The sequence below is a fragment of the Dermacentor variabilis genome, chromosome 6 (genome assembly GCF_050947875.1).
Source record: "Dermacentor variabilis isolate Ectoservices chromosome 6, ASM5094787v1, whole genome shotgun sequence".
In the NCBI taxonomy this organism is placed as follows: Eukaryota; Metazoa; Arthropoda; class Arachnida; order Ixodida; family Ixodidae; genus Dermacentor; species Dermacentor variabilis.
The window spans coordinates 173,353,645-173,376,300 of NC_134573.1; the positions used below are offsets into that span (position 1 = coordinate 173,353,645).

Consider the following 22,656-nt stretch of genomic DNA (forward strand, 5'->3'; position numbering starts at 1 on the left):
GAACTGTCTTGAATGCGTACCAGCATACCAGTACACCCAACGTTCGGTACATCTGAGCAGAATTGACGCTGAAACGACAGCAGCGACGAACGAGACACGATGTTGTCCGTTTGACACGTGGACAGTACGACAAGGTACGGGAATGGTGGCGGGTGAATGCGATCACGTATTTCCTATCACGAAAAAAATAATAAATTCTGGCGTTCTACGTGCCGAAACCACAATCTGACTATGAGGCACGCCGTAATGGGGGATTCAGGATTAATTTTGACCATCTGAGGTTTGGTAGTTTCCTACCGTGTCTTCCAGCAGCTAGACATCGCTGTGTTTGCGATCCTTCTGTCCTGTAATTCCTGCGCCTATTATCGTGGTACCTGTCTGTCATAACGTTATAATACCTACTTTCCCAAATCACTAGCCTGTTAAGATATATATATATATATATATATATATATATATATATATATATATATACACACACACACACATGGGGATATAGAGTGGCCAACTTCGGAAGCACAGTTTAAGAGCAAGCTTTAGCACCGCTCTGATTTAGATACATTGGAATACCTCAAACCGTTTTTCGCAGCAACGAATCCACTGATTTTTGATGAGGTTTGCTACACTTAGGCAAAAAATTTTGTGTCTGTGGGAAACTTATTTAGGCGTTCATTCTTTGTTACAAGAATTGTTGAGAATTGCAATATAAGAAGAAGACTCGACTACCAAGCAAAAGAAAACAAAGACAAAACGCTAGCGCAATTCTGTTAAAGGCACCTAATGACATATCTAAAGCGGTCAAATTTGATTTCTTATAGAGTGCTCTAAAATATATCCCTAATTTGTGAATAGGACTTCTGCAAAACCCACGTAAACATTGTAACAATTTTGCGTAGGCTGTCGATTCGTATATCAAATTTGTCCGATTTAGGTGCCCTAACTGATGCAGCTTACAGAAATACGATACCTGTTTTTTTTTGTAGAGAGTTACAGATTTGTAAACGTCGTTCCTATAGTTTTTTGGAACATAGATTTTCAGCAATTTTAGTGAAACATTCTTAGTCTTAATTCAATATTGTGCTTCTATCATCACTGAAATTCAGGCGCTTCTTAAATGCAAGAAATTTCAATCAAATTGGTCAAGCGATTGTTTAAAAAAGCAGTTCTGCGTTTGACATATATTTGAATAGCTAAACAGGAGTTGGTCTCCAGCTAAAGTTTCCTCTTAACAGATTGCACCACGTAAGAACTCAGTACACTGACTAAACATTTCGGGGGTTGGCGCGAGGTCCGGAAAGCGCTATGTATTTGTAGGCGCCGTCCACTACGCCACCTAATAAATCCGCTCTGCAAAAGAAAACTGCTATATGGTACAAGGTTGTGCTTTCACCTTTTCGCGAAGTGTGCCCTCTTCGTCGAACGTCTGCCAGGCGTTCTGGTTGTTTCGATAAATGCCCAGCGCCCCGTCCACGTGCACGGGAACTTCGTAGCCGTCCTTGCCCGAGCATACCTACGAGGGGCACGCATTGCCCTTAATCTGCGTCAACGAGTATTCTAGCGTCATAATGTGCTAGTCTCGTTATAATATCAGTGCCATAAACCCGTAACATGAGCGCTTATTTGTCTATCCTCTGCGAATTTATACAAGTTCGTTATGTTGCACCTATGGTGCTGCAACAAATTAGGCTTTACGTCTTGATGATAAAGCTTTTCGATATCATGGGGTCTTAGATTAACACATCTGTGTGCTCCAGAGGTACCCAAATGCCGACTTCGTGCAAGATATACGGATATTGTGTCGTATTTACTGCTTGATAACGAAGAACAAAGATCCACTCGCTAGCACTATAGTGTGCTATGTGGTTCAAAATGACACAAAGCGTTCGTCAATTCCGGAGATGGGTTCTTGCTCTACGCAAGCAGGTAGCCGACAAATATCCAAAATATAGTAAAGCGACGCATTATAGAACGACAAATGTGGTGCGTGACCAAAGAAGCACCAGTAAAGCGAATCGCAAACTGCCAAGGCCGTACCCAGGAATTATTTTCAGGAGGGGTTTCGCGGGGTACGCGTAGCGGCGGGCAAGATTTCTATTCACTTATTTTTACGTGTAAACCAAGAACATCGCTGACATACATAAGACAATAACGTACAATGCGTACATTGAGACGGAAATACAGTGACGTATATGTAAATTGTGCTGGACAGTATGACGCCGAGGCGATAATTTCGGGAGGTTTCAGGACCCCCTAACCGTCCTCCCAGTGGCGGGCCTGCGCACGGTGTGTTTGTTGGGGGCCGCATTCCGAAGTCAATTGTCGCGCTGGTCTTCAATGCTATTGCGGGGTCCCAATAGACTCAGCCATCCCATAATCATCGTTGTTATAATCAACAACGTTTACGATTTTACGATGGGATTTATGATGGCAGTTTTTATCTTTGTTTATTCCGCGTTCTTTGTTTATTATTTGATTCTCGTTGTGCTCATAGTTATGTAACAAAAACTATATTTTTGCTCCACAATTGTTATCTGTACCGCCCCCCTCACGCATACTCCTTCTGGAGCCGGTGAGGTATATGAAATAAATAAATAAATAAATAAATAAATAAATAAATAAATAAATAAATAAATAAATAAATAAATAAATAAATAAATAAATAAACATTTACTATTTTAACACAGTTGTGGGAGTCTGTACGCACGAAAATGTGGCGCTCGTGGTCTGCGGGAGTTGCAATCATCGCGGTTTTACCCACCTGAGAATGAGGGGTGCTATACGTAGTTGCCCAAACTACGTCTTTCCTGCTTCAAACGACTTTGCCGCATTGCACTTGATCATATTCGACAAACTACTGTGTTATAAATGCAACAATTCGCACTAATTATGAGTCTGCGCAGAACGTATTGCTTCAATGCGTTTAGGAAAATAGTATAGAAACAAGTTATGCCAATATTAGGTCAAATATAGCGTAATGAATAAAGTAAAAAAAAATGGAGCGACAAGCGTGAAGATAAGACGAAATCCATGTAGTACCCATAGCTTGCACTGGGGTTCTCTCTAGTAATTTTAGAAAAAGCTCTCTCCACAGAGAATCATCCTTCTTCAAGGATCGGAAACATACGTCACGATAGTTGGACCACCGCTCATTCTTGCAGGTCAGGTTTGTGTCTCCTTTTCTCGTCTTGAAGTTCAGGGTGGCCATGTTGAAGGAAATGCAGAGGTGCGCTGACGTGTCGTTCTCCACATGCAGGATTCGCATCCAGGCAAGGGCCGTTCGCTGAGGTCAGAGACAGAGAAAGAGAGAGAGAGAGAAAACAACAGCAGAAAATAAATTCACTCAAGAAATCCCGAACGTTCTCTGAAACACCCTTGTTCGTGACTTTGTAAGGATCTACAGAAAAACAAGCTCGCATCTCAGGTCACTTCGATACTCGCCAAAAACGCCAAGGGAGAACCCATCCCAAATCAACATTCGCGACACGGCATGACATAGATACCTAGGAGGTCTTTCTAAAAGCCAGCCAACACAGCAGGAACACTTCTGAAAAAGCCTGCAGCACTTCTTTCGTTTCTCGCTTCTGGATATTCCTGACTGGAGTGACTTGAAACTGATAACTTGTTGCGTATTCCTTGCAAGGGTTTCAGTATTGTTTAACTTTGAAGCCTGCGTTGGCGAGAAATGGGCCACTAAGAATGTGTCATGATTGTTCGGGTTGAATATGACGACGGCTATTATTAGGGCTAACAACCCAAGCAGCGACTTTATTAGCCAACACTTCGCAGAACAACAAAAATGCAAATACAAAAGTACGAGAGGGACGCGTACGCTTCCATTCAACTGAGGTTTACTTATCGGATGGTGTTGCCCTTCGTAATTCACCATGGACAATCCTTGAGAAAAAAGAAAACTTTGCCGCAACAACGCTTTTATCCTGTCTACAATTCAATGATGGGCAGCATCATAAACGGGATAAAGTTTGTTCCATAAATGGGATAAAGTTTGTCATGTGAGGTCTACATTAAAGATTACCCATGCTGTCTATAAACAATCTATAGAACTCGCCGGGAGACATCTGTAGTATGTCTATAGGCTGTCTAATTAAGGCTTTCTTTTTCTTTTATTTTTTAGGACGGCGCCCATCGTTGTATTTTGTGAAAAGGGGCATACAGACAGCGGAACTCTTACGATTGGAACGGAAGATGTGAGTGTGCTGTCCTCGAGGAAAGACGAAGGCAGCGACAGCTTGCACTGACCCTGGCGCTTGACACGGTGCGTCTCGAGGATCAGGTAGTCCGAGTACCTGCGAGGCCGGGCAACGGCTGCCGCTAAACGCGCTACAGAGCGCGCACCAATTTAGATCAGTTCGTATTAGTAGAGATGGCACTTAAAAAGTACATATTCATTAATTCGATGGGCAGCGGTTGATTGCAAAAGAAGACGAACATAGCCTAGCTACTTCTTTTCTTTCCTTCTTTTTTAATTTCGTGCGATATGTCAGCGGATGTACACCAATACGACCTCAAGGATTTCAAAAAGTTTACGCGCATTTTGGCATTTTTGCAGCAGGAAACGTGCTAGGTTGAATATCTGGTTCCAGCATAAAATGTCAATATACTTATTTACCTATTAACAACCGTAGGCACGCTGTGAAAATTCGTGACGCCACGGCAAGGTGCGGGAACGTCGGGGCGACGTCGTTGCCTGCTTTTTGTTTTTGCGTCTTCTCTGACATACGCGGTGCCCTCTCGCGGGGTCAGTGGCCGTTCTTCTGTAGCGCAACCATAATTCACAAACACGGCCTAACTTACTATTCGTTTTCATTGTTCCTTTAAATTTTTCAAAATGAAATAAACGTAGGTTACATAATCATACCCAAATGATTCAATTTAGCGTGGATAAGGACAACACTCGTATTTGTGATAACAAACGATGAAACAAACCAATTATCCAGTTATCAGGCAATCATGCAATCTAAAACAAGGCTTGCGTCCGCTCTTCTATGAGTAATCTCTTAACACAGAGCTGATATGCATTCTGCTCGGTTTACGGCTTTCGATACCAGATGGCGTATGGTCTTTTTCCGCGCGCTGTTTTTAACAGCGTTGCAATTGTTTTTTTTTTTTTGTGTGTGGGAATTCTGCTAAAGACACATTCGAAACTCGATACAATCAGGCCACGAATTGGACAGCGGCGCATCGTTTCTTCTAGGTCGTCAGCACAGTGCCAACGCCACGCCGTTTACTATATACACGTAGCGCATCAACCTTGATGCGACGCTTGATGCGGGCTACAGCGGGCTACAGCTTGTTTCGGCAGAGTGCGCCTCGCCCGTGAGCGGACGCGAGCAAACGCCAAGTGTTCCTCTGCCGCGCTCACTTCCTTGATCTAACAAACTAGCCATTGACGCGAATGCGCTAGAGTCGACTTCACCCACTCAAGCTATACCTATGGCTCGCAGGTGATGCGTCTTACCAGCGCATGATCCATGTTTACAAGAAATGCGGTGTGTCCGAAAGATGATATCAAGAGCTTACTCTCACATCGCTGCAAAAATATCTTGTGCTCAAAGTTTCCACAAATCTGCTAAAATGCTAAGGAAAGCTTCATTCTGAAATCCCCATATATATTGATCTATAGATCTATAGATCCGCCAAAATCGCACTTATGCCGACACGAACATAGCGGAAAACTCGCTACGATTACGACACAGATTGGTGGTATACATACCTCGCGATGTCTTCGAGTTGCTCGGCCACGTCCTCCGCCGTCTTTTCGTGGTCCGTGATGCTGAGGCCCACCACAATGAGGAGCTTGCGCTCAACCCTCGCGAACTCATCGTGCAGTCTCTGCAAGCAAACATGATGGTAGCATTACTAAACGAGGACTTTAGAGTACGATGTACTCGTGCATGTGGCTGTGAAATGTGTCGAACATATTCTCCGTAGTCTTTAATTATTTGCGTTTTGTTTCTGACACAAATTGAAACGGAAGAACTAGTGTACTCACGGCCACAGATGAACTAAATGAAACTTATTTTGGTCACATAAGACTGCAAGAACAGCACCAAGTGCTTTCGTCATCACAAAAGCAATCTCACGGTAATCACGATCGCATGTAACACCGCATAGCGCCGTTCTAAAACACTCTGTATAAAAGAAGCAATGATACGTGCATCTTCATGTATTCAATCATATCAATTGGCGTAGCGTATTCACGATTCTGATAATTAGGGGTGGATGTTGAAGCCTGCAGTACGCAGTTTCAATGATTCAAAGCTTGTTTATACAATGTATATTCATTAGCAGTTAATGAACATTCACATTTTATACCAAACGGTGCACCAAAACACACTGCTGTAAAACACGCTAATGTATAAGAGGCTTCCTGGTTTTGGTATAAGTGTGTGAATGCAGGATTGCTTCTGTGCTGGAGCGTGAGCTTGGTGCTTGAGACCGCGCGGAATTATGATGTGATGAATAAACTTCAGTCGTTAGACCAGCGCTTGTCATTAGCGGTTTTTGTCTCAGGCGTATCGATCCTTTCTTTTGCATTTCTTTTTTTCTTTTGAATTCATCATGCATTCAGTCTTGCATTTATTTGTCAATGTGGCTGTGAAATGTGTCCAACATTTTCTCCCTAGTCTTTATTTCATTGCGTTTTGTTTCTGACACAAATTGAAACGGAAGGACTAAGACAAAAGCCAAAGAAAACCGTTGCAGACATATGAGAGATAAATGTACACATGGCCACAACTGAACTAACTGAAGCGTATATTGATCACAAAAGCCTGTAAAAATAGCACCAAGTGCTATCGCCATCACAAACGCACTCGTACGGTAATCACGATCGTATGTAACTCCGCATAGCGCCGTTATAGAACACTCTATATAAAAGAAGAAGCAATGATACGTTTATCTTCGTATCTTCAGTCATCTCAATAGGCGCAGCATATTCACGATTCTGATAATGAGGGGTGGATGTTGAAGTCTGCAGTACGCAGTTTCAATGATTCAAAACTTGCTTATACACTGTATATTCATTAACAGTTAATTAACATTCGCATTTTATACGAAACGGTGCACCAAAACACCTTGCTGTAAAACACGCTAATGTATAAGAGGCTTCCTGGTTTTGGTATAAGTATGTGAATGTGGGATTGCTTCTGTGCTGGATCATGAGCTTGATGCTTGAGATGAGATTATGATGTGACGAATAAGCTTCGGTCGTTAGAGTCGTTAGAGTCGTTAGAGTCGTTAGAGTCGTTAGCTTGTCACGCGCGCTTTTTGTCTCGGGCGTTCCCATACCTTGTTGTGCATTTCTTTTTTCCTTTTTGGATTCATCATGCATTCAGTCTTGCATTCATTTGTTTGTTTAGTCTATGTTTGCCAGCCTAATCTTTTAGTCTCAGCCTTGCCTTAGTTTTCCATGAATACAGCACTCAGCCATGTCCGAAACCGCAGTAAGAAAGACGGGGCTTTCTTTGTTAATGATTTTTCCACCATGACTCCGCTATGGATGAAGCGCATATACATGGAAAATCGGCAGCCACATTGAAGCAGCACCAAGTTCATAGTACTGTGGGGAATTGGGCTCATTGGCACTGCATTATTTTAATCAAGCACTAACAAACAATGACGAAGTGACAGGATAGGATACCGCAGTCCGCTGTACGATCAACAATATTGTCACGTGGTAGTGACGTCAAAGAATACAATAGCAATACTGTGAAAAACAAAACTAGCTTTTATTGGGCGAACCTGTGCTCAAAAAATAGGCTACACTTAAAGTACAACGAGAGCGGCGAAAACAGTTGTCGATCGCCGAAAAATCTTATCAGCGGGTCAAGCGCGTCGGCTTATATACACCAGTCGTCGAATGTTCCAGACTAATCGCTGGGACCCGCGTGTCTTCCACAAAGTTCTATACCATTTGCGTCACGCGATGAAATCAGATACCACAAGGTTCGGTGACAACAAACAGCGGATAGAAGCATCGATAACATTCCAGAAACTTCCTATACATGCAGGCGCGTCCTGCGCTGTGCGATAAATTTGTTAAGCAGTGAAACGTGGTAATCCGAGAAAGATCAACATGTACACGTGCCAATATTATTTCAGAAAATAAGTATGCCACATAATCAAGCCACATGCCGCAGTCATCCCACATCCGCAATAAAGTTAGCGAGTGGTATCAAAAACGAGCGAAAAAATCTCAACTGTTAGTACAACACATGCGAAGGGCATCTCGCACTTGATAATTACCTATAATAAAAACTATAGGCTACAAGAAGCATGCGAAAGGGGTATTCGGTAAAGACCAGCGTATTTTACGAGAAGCGTCTACACCCGACTTTTTTCTCCATGATGGCTACACAAGGGCACTGATACACACGTGCCGCTTACGGGCTATCTTTTATTCGGCCTCAGGTTGCACGTGAGGCGATTCTTATCTCTGCGCAGAATGACAGCTTCGTGGAGTGATGGGGAGCATCCACACGTTTTCCAAGGGACGAAATCCGCCCTTGGTCCGTTTTTATTACATTGTACTGATGTTCCCTGAGCCCATAATTAAAGTATGGGCCGAAATAAATTGTTGGGAGGAAGGTTGTACGATTTTACCGTTCTGTGTTCGCGCTTCAATTATAGCCGTGTACTAAGCTACAAGCGAAACCCATAGAGATCGAGGCTCGCTCAAGCGGAGTGTACCAGCGTCGTGTGTGTGTGTGTGTGTGTGTGTGAGTGACTTTTAGTTATTCGCAGTGAAAATCATGACCTCCGAGATTAGGGGAGCGGGCACTCAGAGGGTATACTAAATAGGAATAACGTTGCGTGAAATGGTGCAACGATGCGCTGCCTCTGCACCTTCAGCGCATACGCGGGCGCACCTTGACGATGTGGAAGTAGCGCCTGCCGACGTCGGCCGCCTTGACCTCCTGGTCGAGCAGCGCGATGCCGTCGAAACCTTGCAGGTTCAGCCACTCGATGGCGCTGCGCGCGAAGTGGCCCATCTTGGGCGGGTTTCGCCACAGCCGCGCGTAGAAGTCCGACAGCTGCTCGGCCGACACGCCCACGAGAAGGGGAAGCGATGTCTTTGCGCGCAGCTCCTTGAACTGCTTGAAGCTTTGCTCTGCAAAACGCGCCAGCCGCCGGTATCGAGAACTGAGAAGAACCGCAGCCAGGAATCCAGAACTACATCGAGAGGCACCGCTACAACGTAATTCCGAATTGAGTAAAACTCCGCGTGGTCGCGATGCCGAGGTCTAACAAGCCGAGGCATAGATAAATGAGCTTTTAGAGACTGGCGTCTTTTTCTATATGCAGCCAGCCATCCTAAATCACTCTGCCTGTTTTCCTTCTTTCCTCATTCCTCGTTCATCATTGCTTCCCTTCAACGTTTTCCTTCTCTCCTCAGCTTGAGATCGCAAACCAAGGTGAATATCAACATAGCATATAACTGATATGAGCATTGTGTAAAAAATATACCGGTTCGGTTCGGGTTCAACGCTCCCCGTTCTTGTTCTGGTTCAGTTCCGTTTCGAAGAAATACAAATTTATAACGGTTAGCGAACGTGTTCGAAAACCGGTTCGGCGCAGTCCATTCTATCCTGCCCAATGATGTACTATCGACTTGTCCGCTGGGCACATGTGCAAGTTTCATCAACAGGAGGCAGAAATTTATGAAGGAGTTATAAAGATGCGTGGAAATTTTCACGTACACTTCAAAGACGGAGATAATTAGTGAGAATCCCTGCTTGCGTAGCTCCAACACTCGCTACTTTGACAGCAGCACAGTAAGTTAATTTTTGGTTTGCTTCAGGTGTTTACTGCAGGACTGATGGTGAGCGAACTGTGGCATCATCTATGGTGCCGAAGAAAGAGCGAATTCACATTGTACTACATAAACTATAACTTCAAGCTTCTAGTCTACAGCATAAACAGAAGCTAGCATCTAACATTTTGCTAAGCTTGGTGTTTATTTAGAAACTGGTGGGGACACTGATCCTTCTGACAGATGAACGAGGATGGTTAGTGCTAAATCATGCGTAGATTTTTCTTGCGCATCTGCCCGTAGTGCGTCCTCTTGCGCTGGCCAAGGGCGTACAAAGAAGTCACAAGAACGCACGATGTGGCCCACGAATAATTCCTACTACATTAAGAGCGTTGTAGTCTGCTTAGCTAAGCACCAAACGTGCGTTGGGCCATGGCACTTAACAAAAGCAGATTTTTCATGCCGTTTAGAAGAGGTTGCGGCATTCTTTAGCGACCGCGCAGTGTTACGGTTACAGTAAGTCACGCAGCTGAACTCGTAGATATCTCTTGTCGAGGAGGTCGTCTTTGTGACTCTTCGTGTTTGTCTCGTACATTTAGTTTTAGTAACAAGTTGACGTAAGTGCCGAATTGGGAGCGCCACCAGAAATGTTGATTCTGTGGAGCCCCTGTGACAGATTTTCGGCCGCATGACATAATTGGCATGGTAGATAGACTTCAGAAGTGCAAGCGTCTCTGTCGAGGTTATCGGTGCGCACCCATCGTCTATACCCATTCTCGCACGCAATGCAAGTCGTAAGTCGTAACAATCGGCTAGTATAGGGTGCTCCGACTGAAGTAGTAGTTCTCGCAGAATCGTGCAAACTATTGAGCGCCCACTGTTGAATTATATTCCTGAACCATTTCCTTCCGAACCGGTAAGCATGAATATTTTTTTTCGGTTCAGGTTCGGTTCGGCTTCTGGCACGTGTCAAAAAATATTCGTTCGTGTTCGGGTACAGTATACCGCCAAAACTGTTCTTTGGGTTGAGGTTACGTTCAACACACTGCATGTGAGGCACTGATTTTAGTCATTTACAGGTATGTACCCAGAAATCCTTTTCAGCGGAGGCAGTAGGGTGGGCGTGGTGGCTGCTGTTTTTCAAGCCTATGGCGGCCATATTGAAGGGCTACATGCTACGCGAATTTTGTCACGATAGCGACAACTCTGAGAAATCAATAGGCCCATTATACTTGTTTGTGGTTTATATATATGAAGCAAATATTTCTTGGAACACCAGGCATAACAAAACAACCGGAATATTAGGTTAATAGTAAATTAGGGTGCTATCCCAACCCCATAACAACTGCCGTAGACACAGGTCTAGTCACATACACAACAAGAACCTGTAACGCATTCTCGAATTCGTTCGCCTAACCACCACAACATCGTCCGTGTTCACTTAGCTCGGTTTAAACGGACTATAGATAGGCGGCACATGCTCACGAATCTCGAGTTTTTATTACCACCAAATGGCCCGCCAACAGTGACATCATTTTATTAACGTAGTTTTCTTGGAAACACTCACCGTCCTCCTTCGGCATGAACCACTTGTGCTCCGAGAAGAACACCATGTCCCGGTAGATGAGGTGCGTGCAGTATTCGGTCGGATAGTGGTCCATGTCAGAGAGCAGATCGCCCGCGACGCACAACACCGCCGGTTCACCTGCACCGCCGGTCGCCTGTTACGCGCACACATCGGGCAACGCCTTCGTTCGCAAAGCATTCCAGCCGAGACAACAAACTCGTGAAACCGAGTCACGTAAACGGCCAAACGAATAGGCGTACTGAGTTTGGAACGTACCAAAAAACATCTAGTAATGCTGCTAGAGGGTTGGGATCTTCTAGAAATTTTGTTAAATCCCGGTAATTTCCTAATTGCATATTTTTGCATTAAAAATAAAGGTAGTGCTTGTACCTACTTTTGTGTAAGTAATTGCCTGTAAATGAAACGCATTAGTCATTGCGTCCATACATCTGAAGAACATAGAAGGTGGCCTTTAATTGCTGGCCATCCTATGAATGTACACTAAAGAGCAACAGTAAGTTTATTATACTGATACGCTATTAATTAAAAAGTATACTTTAAATAGTTTCGTAGTAAATAGTTCATTACTAATAGAAAAACTAATGGGGGCTAAAGTTCGGTTAGTTGAATTTCGCATCGAAACCACTGTGGTGGTGCGCCACCGTGACATCACGCATTTCAGCGCACTTTCAGATTTCAGCCACATTTAGGAAAAGCTTTTGAAACTTATTGGTTGGGCCTTTGGATCGTTTACAATGCAATGCAGACCTACCTTAGCGATAAGCAATTGGACTTCAGCGAACGCTGTCAAAATCTGTGACATTCTGTCGGTGAGGCGTTGCCACCCGCTTTCAATTATAAAGCGACACATACATTTCTTAAGCTAGCTAGTTCGGCCACCTTGGATGGTTGGACGATCTCGCATAAACAATAGTGGCACATGCCCTATGACCCAAGTTGTCTACTAGCTTGAACCTTTACGTATTTGCTGGTTGCTGTTTTTTCGAGCAGACAACATGGGTCACTGGGAGTGGGCTCCACTCGCTGTGGTGGCGTAGTCGCCTGGGCTTTGCGCTTCTAAGCCCGAGGGTACGGTATCGAGTCCCGGCCGCAGCGGCAGTATATTTAGGGGGGCCAAACACATCAGGTGGTCACAATTAACTCGGAGTCCCCCGCTATGGCGTAGCTCATAATCGTTTCCTGGTTTGGACAAGTAAAATTCTAGAATTAACACTTTTTTAATGTGCTCGAACAGTCTTTGGAATGGCGTATGTGACATTGGATGTGTCCATTCTTTGCAATCCACCAGAATGAATGTGCCAAGGGGACACAAGGGTCATATACTTATAAGCATATTAAAGCGATAGCGTTCCATCAGCAACAGGTAATGCGTGTCGAGCTCTGCCGCTTGATGCACAGCCATCGCAACGAATTTACAACCATCGATACTACGGATAGTAGGGGTTGGTTGCTAAGGAGTTTTGACTTGGGTGCTGTGATTGCAACGAGATATACCGTGTCTTGATATCACGTGGCATTGTTTTCGGCAGTGAGATAGCTACTTCGTGTGTCTTGTTGATGTGCACATTACGTTTCGTCAATCACAGATGACATAGGGATATAAAGCAGGTTACACAAGATAGCTATCACTTACATTCACTATCATCTTCGATGACTTCTGCCAGAATTCTTTTTTGCTTTCACGCCTCCTACCATGGTAACAGTGCACGCTTTGCAATTGCCGAAGCATAGCTTGCTGTCGGGGTTTAACTTCATATTCCGCCTCAGTGAACCCTCAAAAGGCATTTCTTAGAAGACTGGGAATACGCACGCCAGCATAAAAATAGCGTACTTACTCGGCAAACTTTTGGACCTTTCCCGATCTTGAGAGCGGGGTGGCGCTATGAACAGCAAAGAAGCAGCTTTTATTCAGGAGCTGTATCTCCATAAGCTGAGCATCTCGACACCAATGTGCCGATCAAATTTTTCTTACCTTTGTTTTCAACTCCGTAGAATTCCTTTTCCACGTGGTGCTCTGAAATTATAAAGCAGAGCAGGAGAGAAGTCTTAGAAAAATTTTCGTACTTTCTTGTGTCATAGTTTAAACAAGAGAGAACTAGGAGGACAATATGGCGTACTCTGAACTTCCCGAATGGCCTGCAGCCTGGGGAAGCGGTTGATGCCGTCACAGATGGCGGCACTGTCGTCGTGGTCCACATGGAAGACGGCTACACAGACGCCGTGGAACACGTCCATCGCACGGCCCACCTAATGACGCGAAAAGGGGAGGCGGTGTAAAGCAATAGAAAAAAAATGTGCTCTTCCAGATTCTTATCGAGAGTTGGTGTCAACGCAAAATGCTTCGCAATGAATTAGTGTACAGCGTGAGCAAGCTGCTGCTGCTATACTGCGGTGCGCAGCCGGGCGAACTCTTGCATTCTTCTAATGAATCCGCGGTCCTTCTCGTGTAACTGAGAATGTTACTTTTAGAAGCGACGTAGTTCAGAAATTCCATTCTCAGGGAAAGTTGCACAATTCAACTGAAAGAGTGGTAAAACTGTTTTTTCCTCATAAGGTTGGCAGCAAAGTAAACATATGGTGGAAAAATAAAATCAGCCCTGCAAAAATTTACAATATGGACGTATACGGTTTCCTTAAAAGAAAATTGTCATCCACCCTACGGCAGAACCAAGCCGCATAGGAAACCAATGCAGTTTATTCAGGAAGAAAGCTTCGCAGTCATAAGGAATTCATCCTGGCCTAACTGAACCCGGGACCGATGCTCTTGACCATGCAAAGGCGTTGAAACAAGTTTACCTTTGAAGTACGAAGCCCTTTTTCCGAGAAAGCCGCATGAGCTTATCTTGTAGCATGCCACTACTTTAAGGAAGGAGACAGTTTTCAATTCCATAAACATTCCAGTTGAGGCATTGCAGAATTTTGCTTATCATCCGTACGCACTCTCGAATCCACTCTATATGGGGAGTTCGCAACCCCTACTGGTATCTTCCTTCGTATACATATAATTGTTGGTGTACCTGTGCTGCTTGAACAAGAGTTGCTGAACATCTGGCGAATTCTAAATTTTTGTAATCTTACGTCGCCAAATTTTGTCAAAGTTACCGGCAGGAATAAGAGGGATGATTTTCTGCAAGTGGACTCGAGCAATGTTGAGATATTGCCGGGCTGCACCTTCACTCGTGTAGTTAAACCAAGTTGATGTCAAAGTGTCTGAAAAAAGACGTGCCTTTTTCTTGATGGCGTCCTCGCTGTCATAGGCGAGCCACGTCTGCGGCTTGCGCCTGGAAGTCGACAGCGCTACGCGGTCCTCGTCGGGCGTCACCCAGACATTCGTGCCGCACATCTGGGAGTAAACGAAAAGCTATAGTGGGCCTTCTGTGCGTGCATCGAGCATGCGCGAACATATGACGCGTCCCGAAAAGTCAGCCCGCACGAACAGACATCTTCAGAAGCGGACAACTGTTTGCTATCTGCATGCCATATACATCCTGTTAATACATTTGCAGAAAGTGTGGCGCTGCGGTTCGGACGAAAAGAATTTTGATAAGTAGCTTTGAGCTTCGTTTTCTCCATTGCAGTAGCTAGCCCTTTTCCGCGAAAGAAATGGAAATACACTCTTGAATGAATGCTCCACCAGCGTTAAGCGATTCAGTATTGGTGCTTGGCGTCCCTTTAACCTCGGTCCGTGGGAAGTTATACTGCACGTTCGTCTCGATTACCTAAAATATTTATTAAAGATATGAAGCCAGATGCACATGGAGCTGTGCATGGATATTATTTTAATCGTATTGTTATGTTCAGACTTGGGAAAAAATTACTATTTTTCAGTGTGTCGTCTCAAACAAAGAAAAGTACCCGTGAAGTAGGAAACACCCGCGAGATGACACGACATTCCAGGATATACGATCAACAGGCGAAGGTACCACATGATCGTTGTTTAAGCAAAAAGAAGAAGGGGGAGGGTGGGGAAAGAAAAACAAAAAAGTGTAATTTTTTTCTTAAATATGAGCAGACGCTTACTTTCACCACGTACACGGGGATGCTGCTGTCAGGATTTTACCAGTGTGTTTAAGCAAAAGATGGGATTTTTTCACGTTTGTAACATTCCAGCCACTTGCGACTTTGAAAGCGATTGCGTGTGTTAGCTCTCTTCGGGTGTGAAGATGCCAGAAATGCGTTTTTATTGACTGCGCGGGTACTTGTTGCTCACCTGTCCGTAATTGATCCACTTGCGGCCCGTGCACCATCCGCCAACGGTCGGCCGGCTGTTGGCTGCTACGTCGAACGACATGGTGGACATGTCGAGCGAGAAGCACATGTTGTGCGTCCCATTCAGGCCGCCGTCTTCTTTGACTATCTCCATCCAGAGTAGGGCCGATTTCTGCGGTACGCGCGGACATTGGGCGAGGAAGTCTGTTAACTTGAATTGGGAGACGCCAGTGCAGTCGACGAGGAAGGACGGGCAGTTTTCAACGAAAAGTCACGTGACAACTGTCGTAAATAGGAGCTTACGAAGAAACGTGACGTGACAACAGTAAACACCAGTCTATCTGAACAACAACCGAGAAGGTACGAGTAGATGCAAGAGCCACGTACATGATTCAGGGGTAAGCAAATGGCCGCTTTCTAGAGGCGTGTTGCCGGGTCACTCTAAAATTGCGCATTTGTGATAGCGAATCAAAGTATACGGTCGGTGCCGAAATTTTACGGACCGCGGGACCTGAGAAAAAGCTGAATAATTCCGCAGTCTGGGCTGGCAAAGTGAAATCCAGATTTCAAACGTATAGCAGTAAACGCGAACAGCATAATGGTGCACTGTTTCACTGGCTATGGTCATGAATTGCTAAGTATTTCAACGTTTCCTCAGGTCCCATATCTGTAAACCATTGAAACCGATTGTACATAGGTTCCACGACAACGTCCGGCCTTACCTGCATGCACGTGGCACTTACCACAGGAATGCTGCTGGGTGTGTCGTCGATCCGAACGAAGATGGACGGATAGACGAGCTTGCAGAACTGCTCCTCTTCGTGATAGTGGGTCTCTATCACGAAGATGTCTGCGGCGCTGAGGCATGCGAGTGAAAAAGAGGTATAAAATGTGTCATGCCGCGATTTACGCAAATCCTTCGGTAATTGTCCCGTGTTTTCTTTGCAGCTGGCAATGTATGCAGCTCAAGTGTAGGCTTCGCAGCGAAAGTCTCAATCTCGAAGTGAAGTTACGTGGAACTACAAAATGACGCTGCCCTTGAGGCATGCTCTTTTTCTTGACGCTTGAACGCAACCATTCTCTATCGACCACCAGCCATGTCAGGCTGTATTCGCCGGCACTTGTCTCAACAGGAGCCAACCAGAACGCCAGTCGTGTGCTGATGCTGCTGAATGTGTGCTGATGCTGTTCATGGGAGGAGTGAGCCTGCTTCCAGCTTTGCCAATTACTGCAGCGCTTCTTCCTCTGCATCGTGCATTCTTGTATCAACACGCCGCGGGCCCACAGTGCCTTTCTGCTCCTTGAGAATTTAATCCCATCGTGTGCCACGCAAACACCCATCATGCGACTATACTTATTTTAACCCATTTGAAGCTAGTCGCAATGGTGACATGCAATAGCAGGTAACGAGACCAGCTGTCCTGCTTATCTATATTGTTTGGCGACGTGAATGTTTTGCCCCCGATGCAATCCTTGTAGTGTCACTTCATTCCGCTACCAAGAAAGCTTTCGGCACCGATAGTCGTTGATTGATTGAGTGTCATATTGGCATTTGCTAGGCTCCTTATTAGCTCCGACAGAAGAGCGACAGCCGTGGTCAGGCAATGGCTGCAGGTTCGATTCCGAAAGGTTTCTTTAGGAGGAGCCCCTGCGGGTTTTCCATGCATTTAGCAAGGCGCTACAGTTGGATGACTGACACATTTTCCAATCATGAATCCGCAATGCAGATTCGCGCATCTGAATGACAGCTTCAAGGAGACTTTGGCTGAGACCTCCAGAGGTTGCTATCATCACTGCGGCTTCAAGCTATATATGTAGTTGGGATGGTAGATACAGAAACAGTTATAGGAACTAAGAGATATTAGGAAGATCAGCTTTTCGTATAGGCATAGTGACATGTGTCATCTTGCTATAAATGGAAATATCTATGACCTAAATTTTTATTCATGCACTGACAAATTTATTTTATCGCCTTTCTCCCTCGATTCACCAGACTTTTCTTGCGTATTGTCGCTAGCAATGATTCTCCAATCTTTGCTTTCGTTATCTACTTGTGACTGCAGGGAACAACCATTCAATGGGGTATGTCCCACCGTCTCTTTGACTTAGATGCAACAACGGGCGGCTAACAACAACGTCACCAAACTACTCGCGCTGTTTACACCAGTGCCTACGCGCATCACATCGAAACGGGCTGTGAAGAAGTGCTTACCGGAGGTAATCCTTAATCCTGCCCACGATACTCTTCTGCGTGTACGGGTCATGTGATGCGTAGCCAGAATAGATAAGGGCAGGTTTAGGTTCTCCCAACTGCTTCAAGGCATCCTGGACGTTCTGCTCGAGCCACAGAGAGGGAGAGCGGCGAAGGATAGATTAACCAATAAACGCCACATGTTGCTGGACTAGAATCTTGTCGTTTACAGAAAGGAGTAACATTGGCATAGATCCAGCTATAGCTTACGCGAGTGAACAAAAAAAAGAGTGTCGACAAAGGCGAGTGAACGTTTCATGTTGCCTCTCGCTTCACTGCCTCTCGGAAGCTAGTGATGACGCGACCTCCAACAATAGGCGCGCGGGAACGCAGCACGCATGAAGCCACCAGCCGTCTAGGCTCGCCCTTAGACTCTGTGCCCGCTGCAGATTACCTCCAAGATATGGCGCGTGGGCCGCGTATCCCCCGCCCCCTAGCGCGTGCTTGATCACGTGAAATGCAACAATGGGTGCAAGGCAAGACGGCGTGCATCAAGCCACGATCCCACCATCGTTCTCAGCTCATCCTCGCACAGTTTCCTTACCCCCCACATCTGATCGCACACAGGCTTCATACGGATCCTGACGACGACTGGGAAATTTCATCTGGAGTGTGTAATTACTGTCGCAATAATGGTCACACTAGCCGCGTTCAATACAGTGCAATCAAAACTTAGTGGCGATGATGTTGTTGAGCATCAAACATGGGTTCGATTCTCAGATACTGCAGCCGTATTTTGAAGAGGCTGAAATAGAGAAAAGTCCGTATATAGTTAGGTATTAGAGTCTTTGCCGGGATGCCAGAAGCTACCCCAGAACACTCTTCTGCGGTGTCTCCCATAAGCAAGGAGTGGATAAATTAATAACAGCTCTCGCTCTCCCCTGCGCCCTATCTGAACTCGCACTCTCATGTCGTAAGGATAAAAAACGCAGAACGATAACTTTAGTGTTTGTTCACCAGCACCAACAGAGGCACTTTCTTTTTTTAATTGATTGCGTGCATCAGATCGAGAACCTGGGACGTCGTTGTTCAAGCTTGTTGATTAATTGATTCATGGGGTTTAACGTCCTAAAGCAACTCCGGGGCTGCGAGAGAGGCCACACTGGAGGGCTACGGATTAATTTTGACCACATGGGGCTCCTTAACCTGCATATATATGTAAGCACACTAGACTTCTTGCGCTTCGCCCCCATCGAAGTGAGGCCACCGCAGTCGAGAATCATGCCCCCGACCTCGTTCCCAGCAAAATAATACTATAATTACTGAACCACCACGGCTGGCGTGTTCATGCTCGTGTTGTTGCACACACGCACCCGGAGTGCTGCGTTGCTGAACAAACTCATCCAACTTTGCTAAGCGTTTTGACCGAGTGCGCATTGATCGGTGCTCACACCTCTTAATACGCAACACGAACCCACGGAAACGTTTTACCAGAGAGCTAGAGCGGCAGAGTCTGCATGCGGTCAGGGCAAACCGCCACCGCGGCTGCTGTAGAACAAAGGCCGCGCGGGCCGCACCTTGAGCACTGCCAGCATGCTCTTGTGTCGCGTGCTCGTGATGAGCTGTCCCGTGAAGGCGACGCCGTTGAGCTCGTTCTGCGAGATCCACTTGGCCAGCTGGGTGCACACGGCCGCAAGGTTGCGTTCGTCTCTGTCCGCGTAGTCCAGCAGCTCGCGCACCATCGCCGGGTTCAGGGACACCACGAACTTGGTCGTCACGAAGCGCTCGCGCAGGGACATGAACTCGTCGAAGCCGGTGCCTACGTGGACAATGTAGAGTTTAATAATAATAATAATAATAATAATAATAATAATAATAATAATAATAATAATAATAATAATAATAATAATAATAATAATAATAATAATAAACGCCACCACCACAGATCAAATGAAAATATCGACTCAGCTAAAAACAGGCATTGTGATCTTGCAGAGTCTTAAGCTTTAGTAGAGAATATCGCAATGACTTCGACGTGTTTAGTGACTGTGTGTATTAAGGCCAATTTTATTGCGTTAACTATTTTTGTTTAATTAATGGAGTTAGAAGGTACGGCGCTACCACGCACATTGCTTCTCCTTACAAAGGCGATCAGCCTAGCTTTAACTGCTCCGTAAGAACGTTGATCATTGATTAAGTTCGTTGTTTTTAATATATGGATTCATGATGATGGATTAAAGACATCATGCGTCTTGAAACATATCCAGTTGTTGCTTACGCGTCTATAGGGCGCTGGCCACATGTAATCGAGGAGCTCTAGAAAATAGGCTAGCGTTGATTAGGTAGCGTTCATTTTCAGACAAACAAACATGAAGTCTCCGGGTGAAACAGACTCACCGTTCTTGGCAGGCACAAAGGTATGACTCTGCTTGCTCAGGGTCATGTCTCTGTAGACGAGATGGGTACAGTACTCGGCCGGCATCTGTAGTTTGTTCGTGGCGTTGTCCGACATGAAACACAGCAGGTGATTGGAAATGCCTGCACGCAGAGTTGAAAGCGCGGCCATTTCAGTGCTCTGCTGCACGATAAGCATCATAACGAAACCCGCTAATATAAAGGACGAAATGCGAAGTTCCAGCGTATCATAGAGGCAGAATGCGTTCTGCTTTCCCAAGCAAGCGATCTCAAGTTTATAAGTATTCTTTGTGAAGTTACTTTGTCTTACGTGCAACGAAAATATAAATGAAATCGCGTAAAACAGTTTCAGCCCTGAACAATATCACCAATGCGTGCTGCTTTGTTGTGTAAGTGTTCCGTAAGTATATGAGTGCCGTTGGGCGTGTCACACACACAAGATTTAGTTTTGGAACTGTCTGACACAGGAAAGCAAGCACGTAATTACTCACGTGTTACCCAAAATCACGTGCTTAAGTCATCTGCTGCAAACAAAGAGAAGTATAATGTCATGTTTTCTTTTTCCTCGCAGAAGGAGAGTGGAGTGAAGCGGATGTTGTGAAGGATGAGGAGATTGGGTCTGATATTGCTGTGCGCGAAGCCTTTACTTCGTGCATTCAATCGCAGCGATAAATACGAAAATAAGATCTCGAATACGACTCATTGGCCACTTCAGGGCAGTTTTGATCCGTCTAGATACAAGTGACCTGCGCTCGCAGGTGCAGTGAATTTCTAAACTTTGCTTTCGTTTAGGCAACAGTCCTCCTTTTTATGTACGTGGAGAAGTGTACGTTGTTGAGTCATAGACCTTAGACTGACCACATCTCTCTTACCGCTTGGTTTCAAACCCTTTGCAGGCTCGTTCGACTCTTCGGTATTGCTTGGAATCGTTTTAGGCTTGAGGGCCTTTGCGTAATTGTTTTTCTTCTTTGTATTCTTGAGCTTCTCGTTGAGAGCTGCAAAGACGACGTCATGTCAAATTGCGAACGTGATTCCTTAGACATTCAAATGGCCACGCATGTCCCGTTCCACTGAAATTTCAAGCCCGTATTCGAACACTTACACTTCTGCTTCTCGGGGACGCGCTGTTGGGCACGAGAGCCATCTACGTGCGCAAAAAAATAATAATGATAATGTATTAGGGAGCAATTGAGACAGCGAGCGCTAGTATCCTGAAAATGTTGTACAAGTTATGCACATTCGCGCTGTCGATTGACTAAGCAAGACGTCTACGTCGGCTGCAGGTTTGCATTTATTCCAAGCTGAGACTCGACAAAAGTTCAGACACACAACACCTTGTCAAGTCAGTTTGTGAATGAATGAATGAATGAATGAATGAATTCTGAGGTTTTACGAGGTAAACAAAGATTTGATTATGAGGCACACCATAGTGGGGGTCTCCTGATTAATTTTGACCACCAGGGGATATTTAACGTGCCCCCAATGCGCGGAACACTGAGAAATCAGTTTCTGCTGCATGGCAGGGCTGCTACGAATCTGATAAAATCTCCTGGTTTCTTTATAGATGGGAAGTTTTCATTAAAAAAAGCACGATGAATAAAGTGACCATATCGTTAAGCTTGCCAAAGTACACGCTGCTTTTATTCCTTACACATGAGCATGGTCGAATGTGCAGCTTCCTTCAGCATATCCATGGGTTCGTGTTGCAGACTGAGTTGCGAAATCTGAAGACATTTGCTATGTCCATACTGAAAAGCGTAATCTTTTTGACGGGAAACGTATTTCAGTTTGATCAGCATAGGGGGTCGCTTGTCGAAACCGCACGTAACGAAAACGTGTCATATTACGTAGTACGGTATGCACGTTACATCATGAGCATAATGTGTATGAGAATCTCGAAACGGGATTAGTACGATATGCGCCTTACATCATGAGCATAATGTTTATGAGAATCTCGAAACGGGAATAGTACGATATGCACGTTACATCATGAGCATAATGTATATGAGAATCTCGAAACGGGAATAGTACGGTATGCACGTTACATCATGAGCAATGTATATGAGAATCTCGAAACGGGAATAGTACGGTTTGCACGTTGCATCATGAGCATAATGTATATGAGAATCTCGAAACGGGAATAGTACGATATGCGCCTTACATCATGAGCATAATGTTTATGAGAATCTCGAAACGGGAATAGTACGATATGCACGTTACATCGTGAGCATAATGTATATGAGAATCTCGAAACGGGAATAGTACGGTATGCACGTTACATCATGAGCAATGTATATGAGAATCTCGAAACGGGAATAGTACGGTTTGCACGTTGCATCATGAGCATAATGTATATGAGAATCTCGAAACGGGAATAGTACGATATGCACGTTACATCATGAGCATAATGTATATGAGAATCTCGAAACGGGAATAGTACGGTTTGCACGTGACATCATGAGCACAATGTATATGGAATAT

At 45.0% G+C, this 22,656-nt stretch overlaps 1 protein-coding gene across 1 annotated transcript in view; it reads right to left on the reverse strand.

The window, feature by feature from the left end:
* LOC142586367 (uncharacterized) overlaps nt 1-19,570 on the reverse strand; it is a 28,416-nt gene extending 8,846 nt beyond the window's left edge. Inside the window, exons 1-14 of the mRNA XM_075697617.1 lie at nt 19,338-19,570; nt 17,782-17,903; nt 16,313-16,427; nt 15,571-15,741; nt 14,587-14,703; nt 13,478-13,607; nt 13,333-13,374; nt 13,196-13,240; nt 11,340-11,477; nt 8,889-9,130; nt 5,732-5,850; nt 4,190-4,304; nt 3,125-3,280; nt 1,391-1,510 (exon numbers count right to left, since the gene is read on the reverse strand). Coding sequence (XP_075553732.1) covers nt 1,391-1,510; nt 3,125-3,280; nt 4,190-4,304; nt 5,732-5,850; nt 8,889-9,130; nt 11,340-11,477; nt 13,196-13,240; nt 13,333-13,374; nt 13,478-13,607; nt 14,587-14,703; nt 15,571-15,741; nt 16,313-16,427; nt 17,782-17,903; nt 19,338-19,559 — 1,854 coding nt within the window. The 5' untranslated portion in view covers nt 19,560-19,570. The remainder of the gene's footprint in view (nt 1-1,390; nt 1,511-3,124; nt 3,281-4,189; nt 4,305-5,731; nt 5,851-8,888; nt 9,131-11,339; nt 11,478-13,195; nt 13,241-13,332; nt 13,375-13,477; nt 13,608-14,586; nt 14,704-15,570; nt 15,742-16,312; nt 16,428-17,781; nt 17,904-19,337) is intronic.
* Between the last annotated feature and the right edge of the window lie 3,086 nt (nt 19,571-22,656).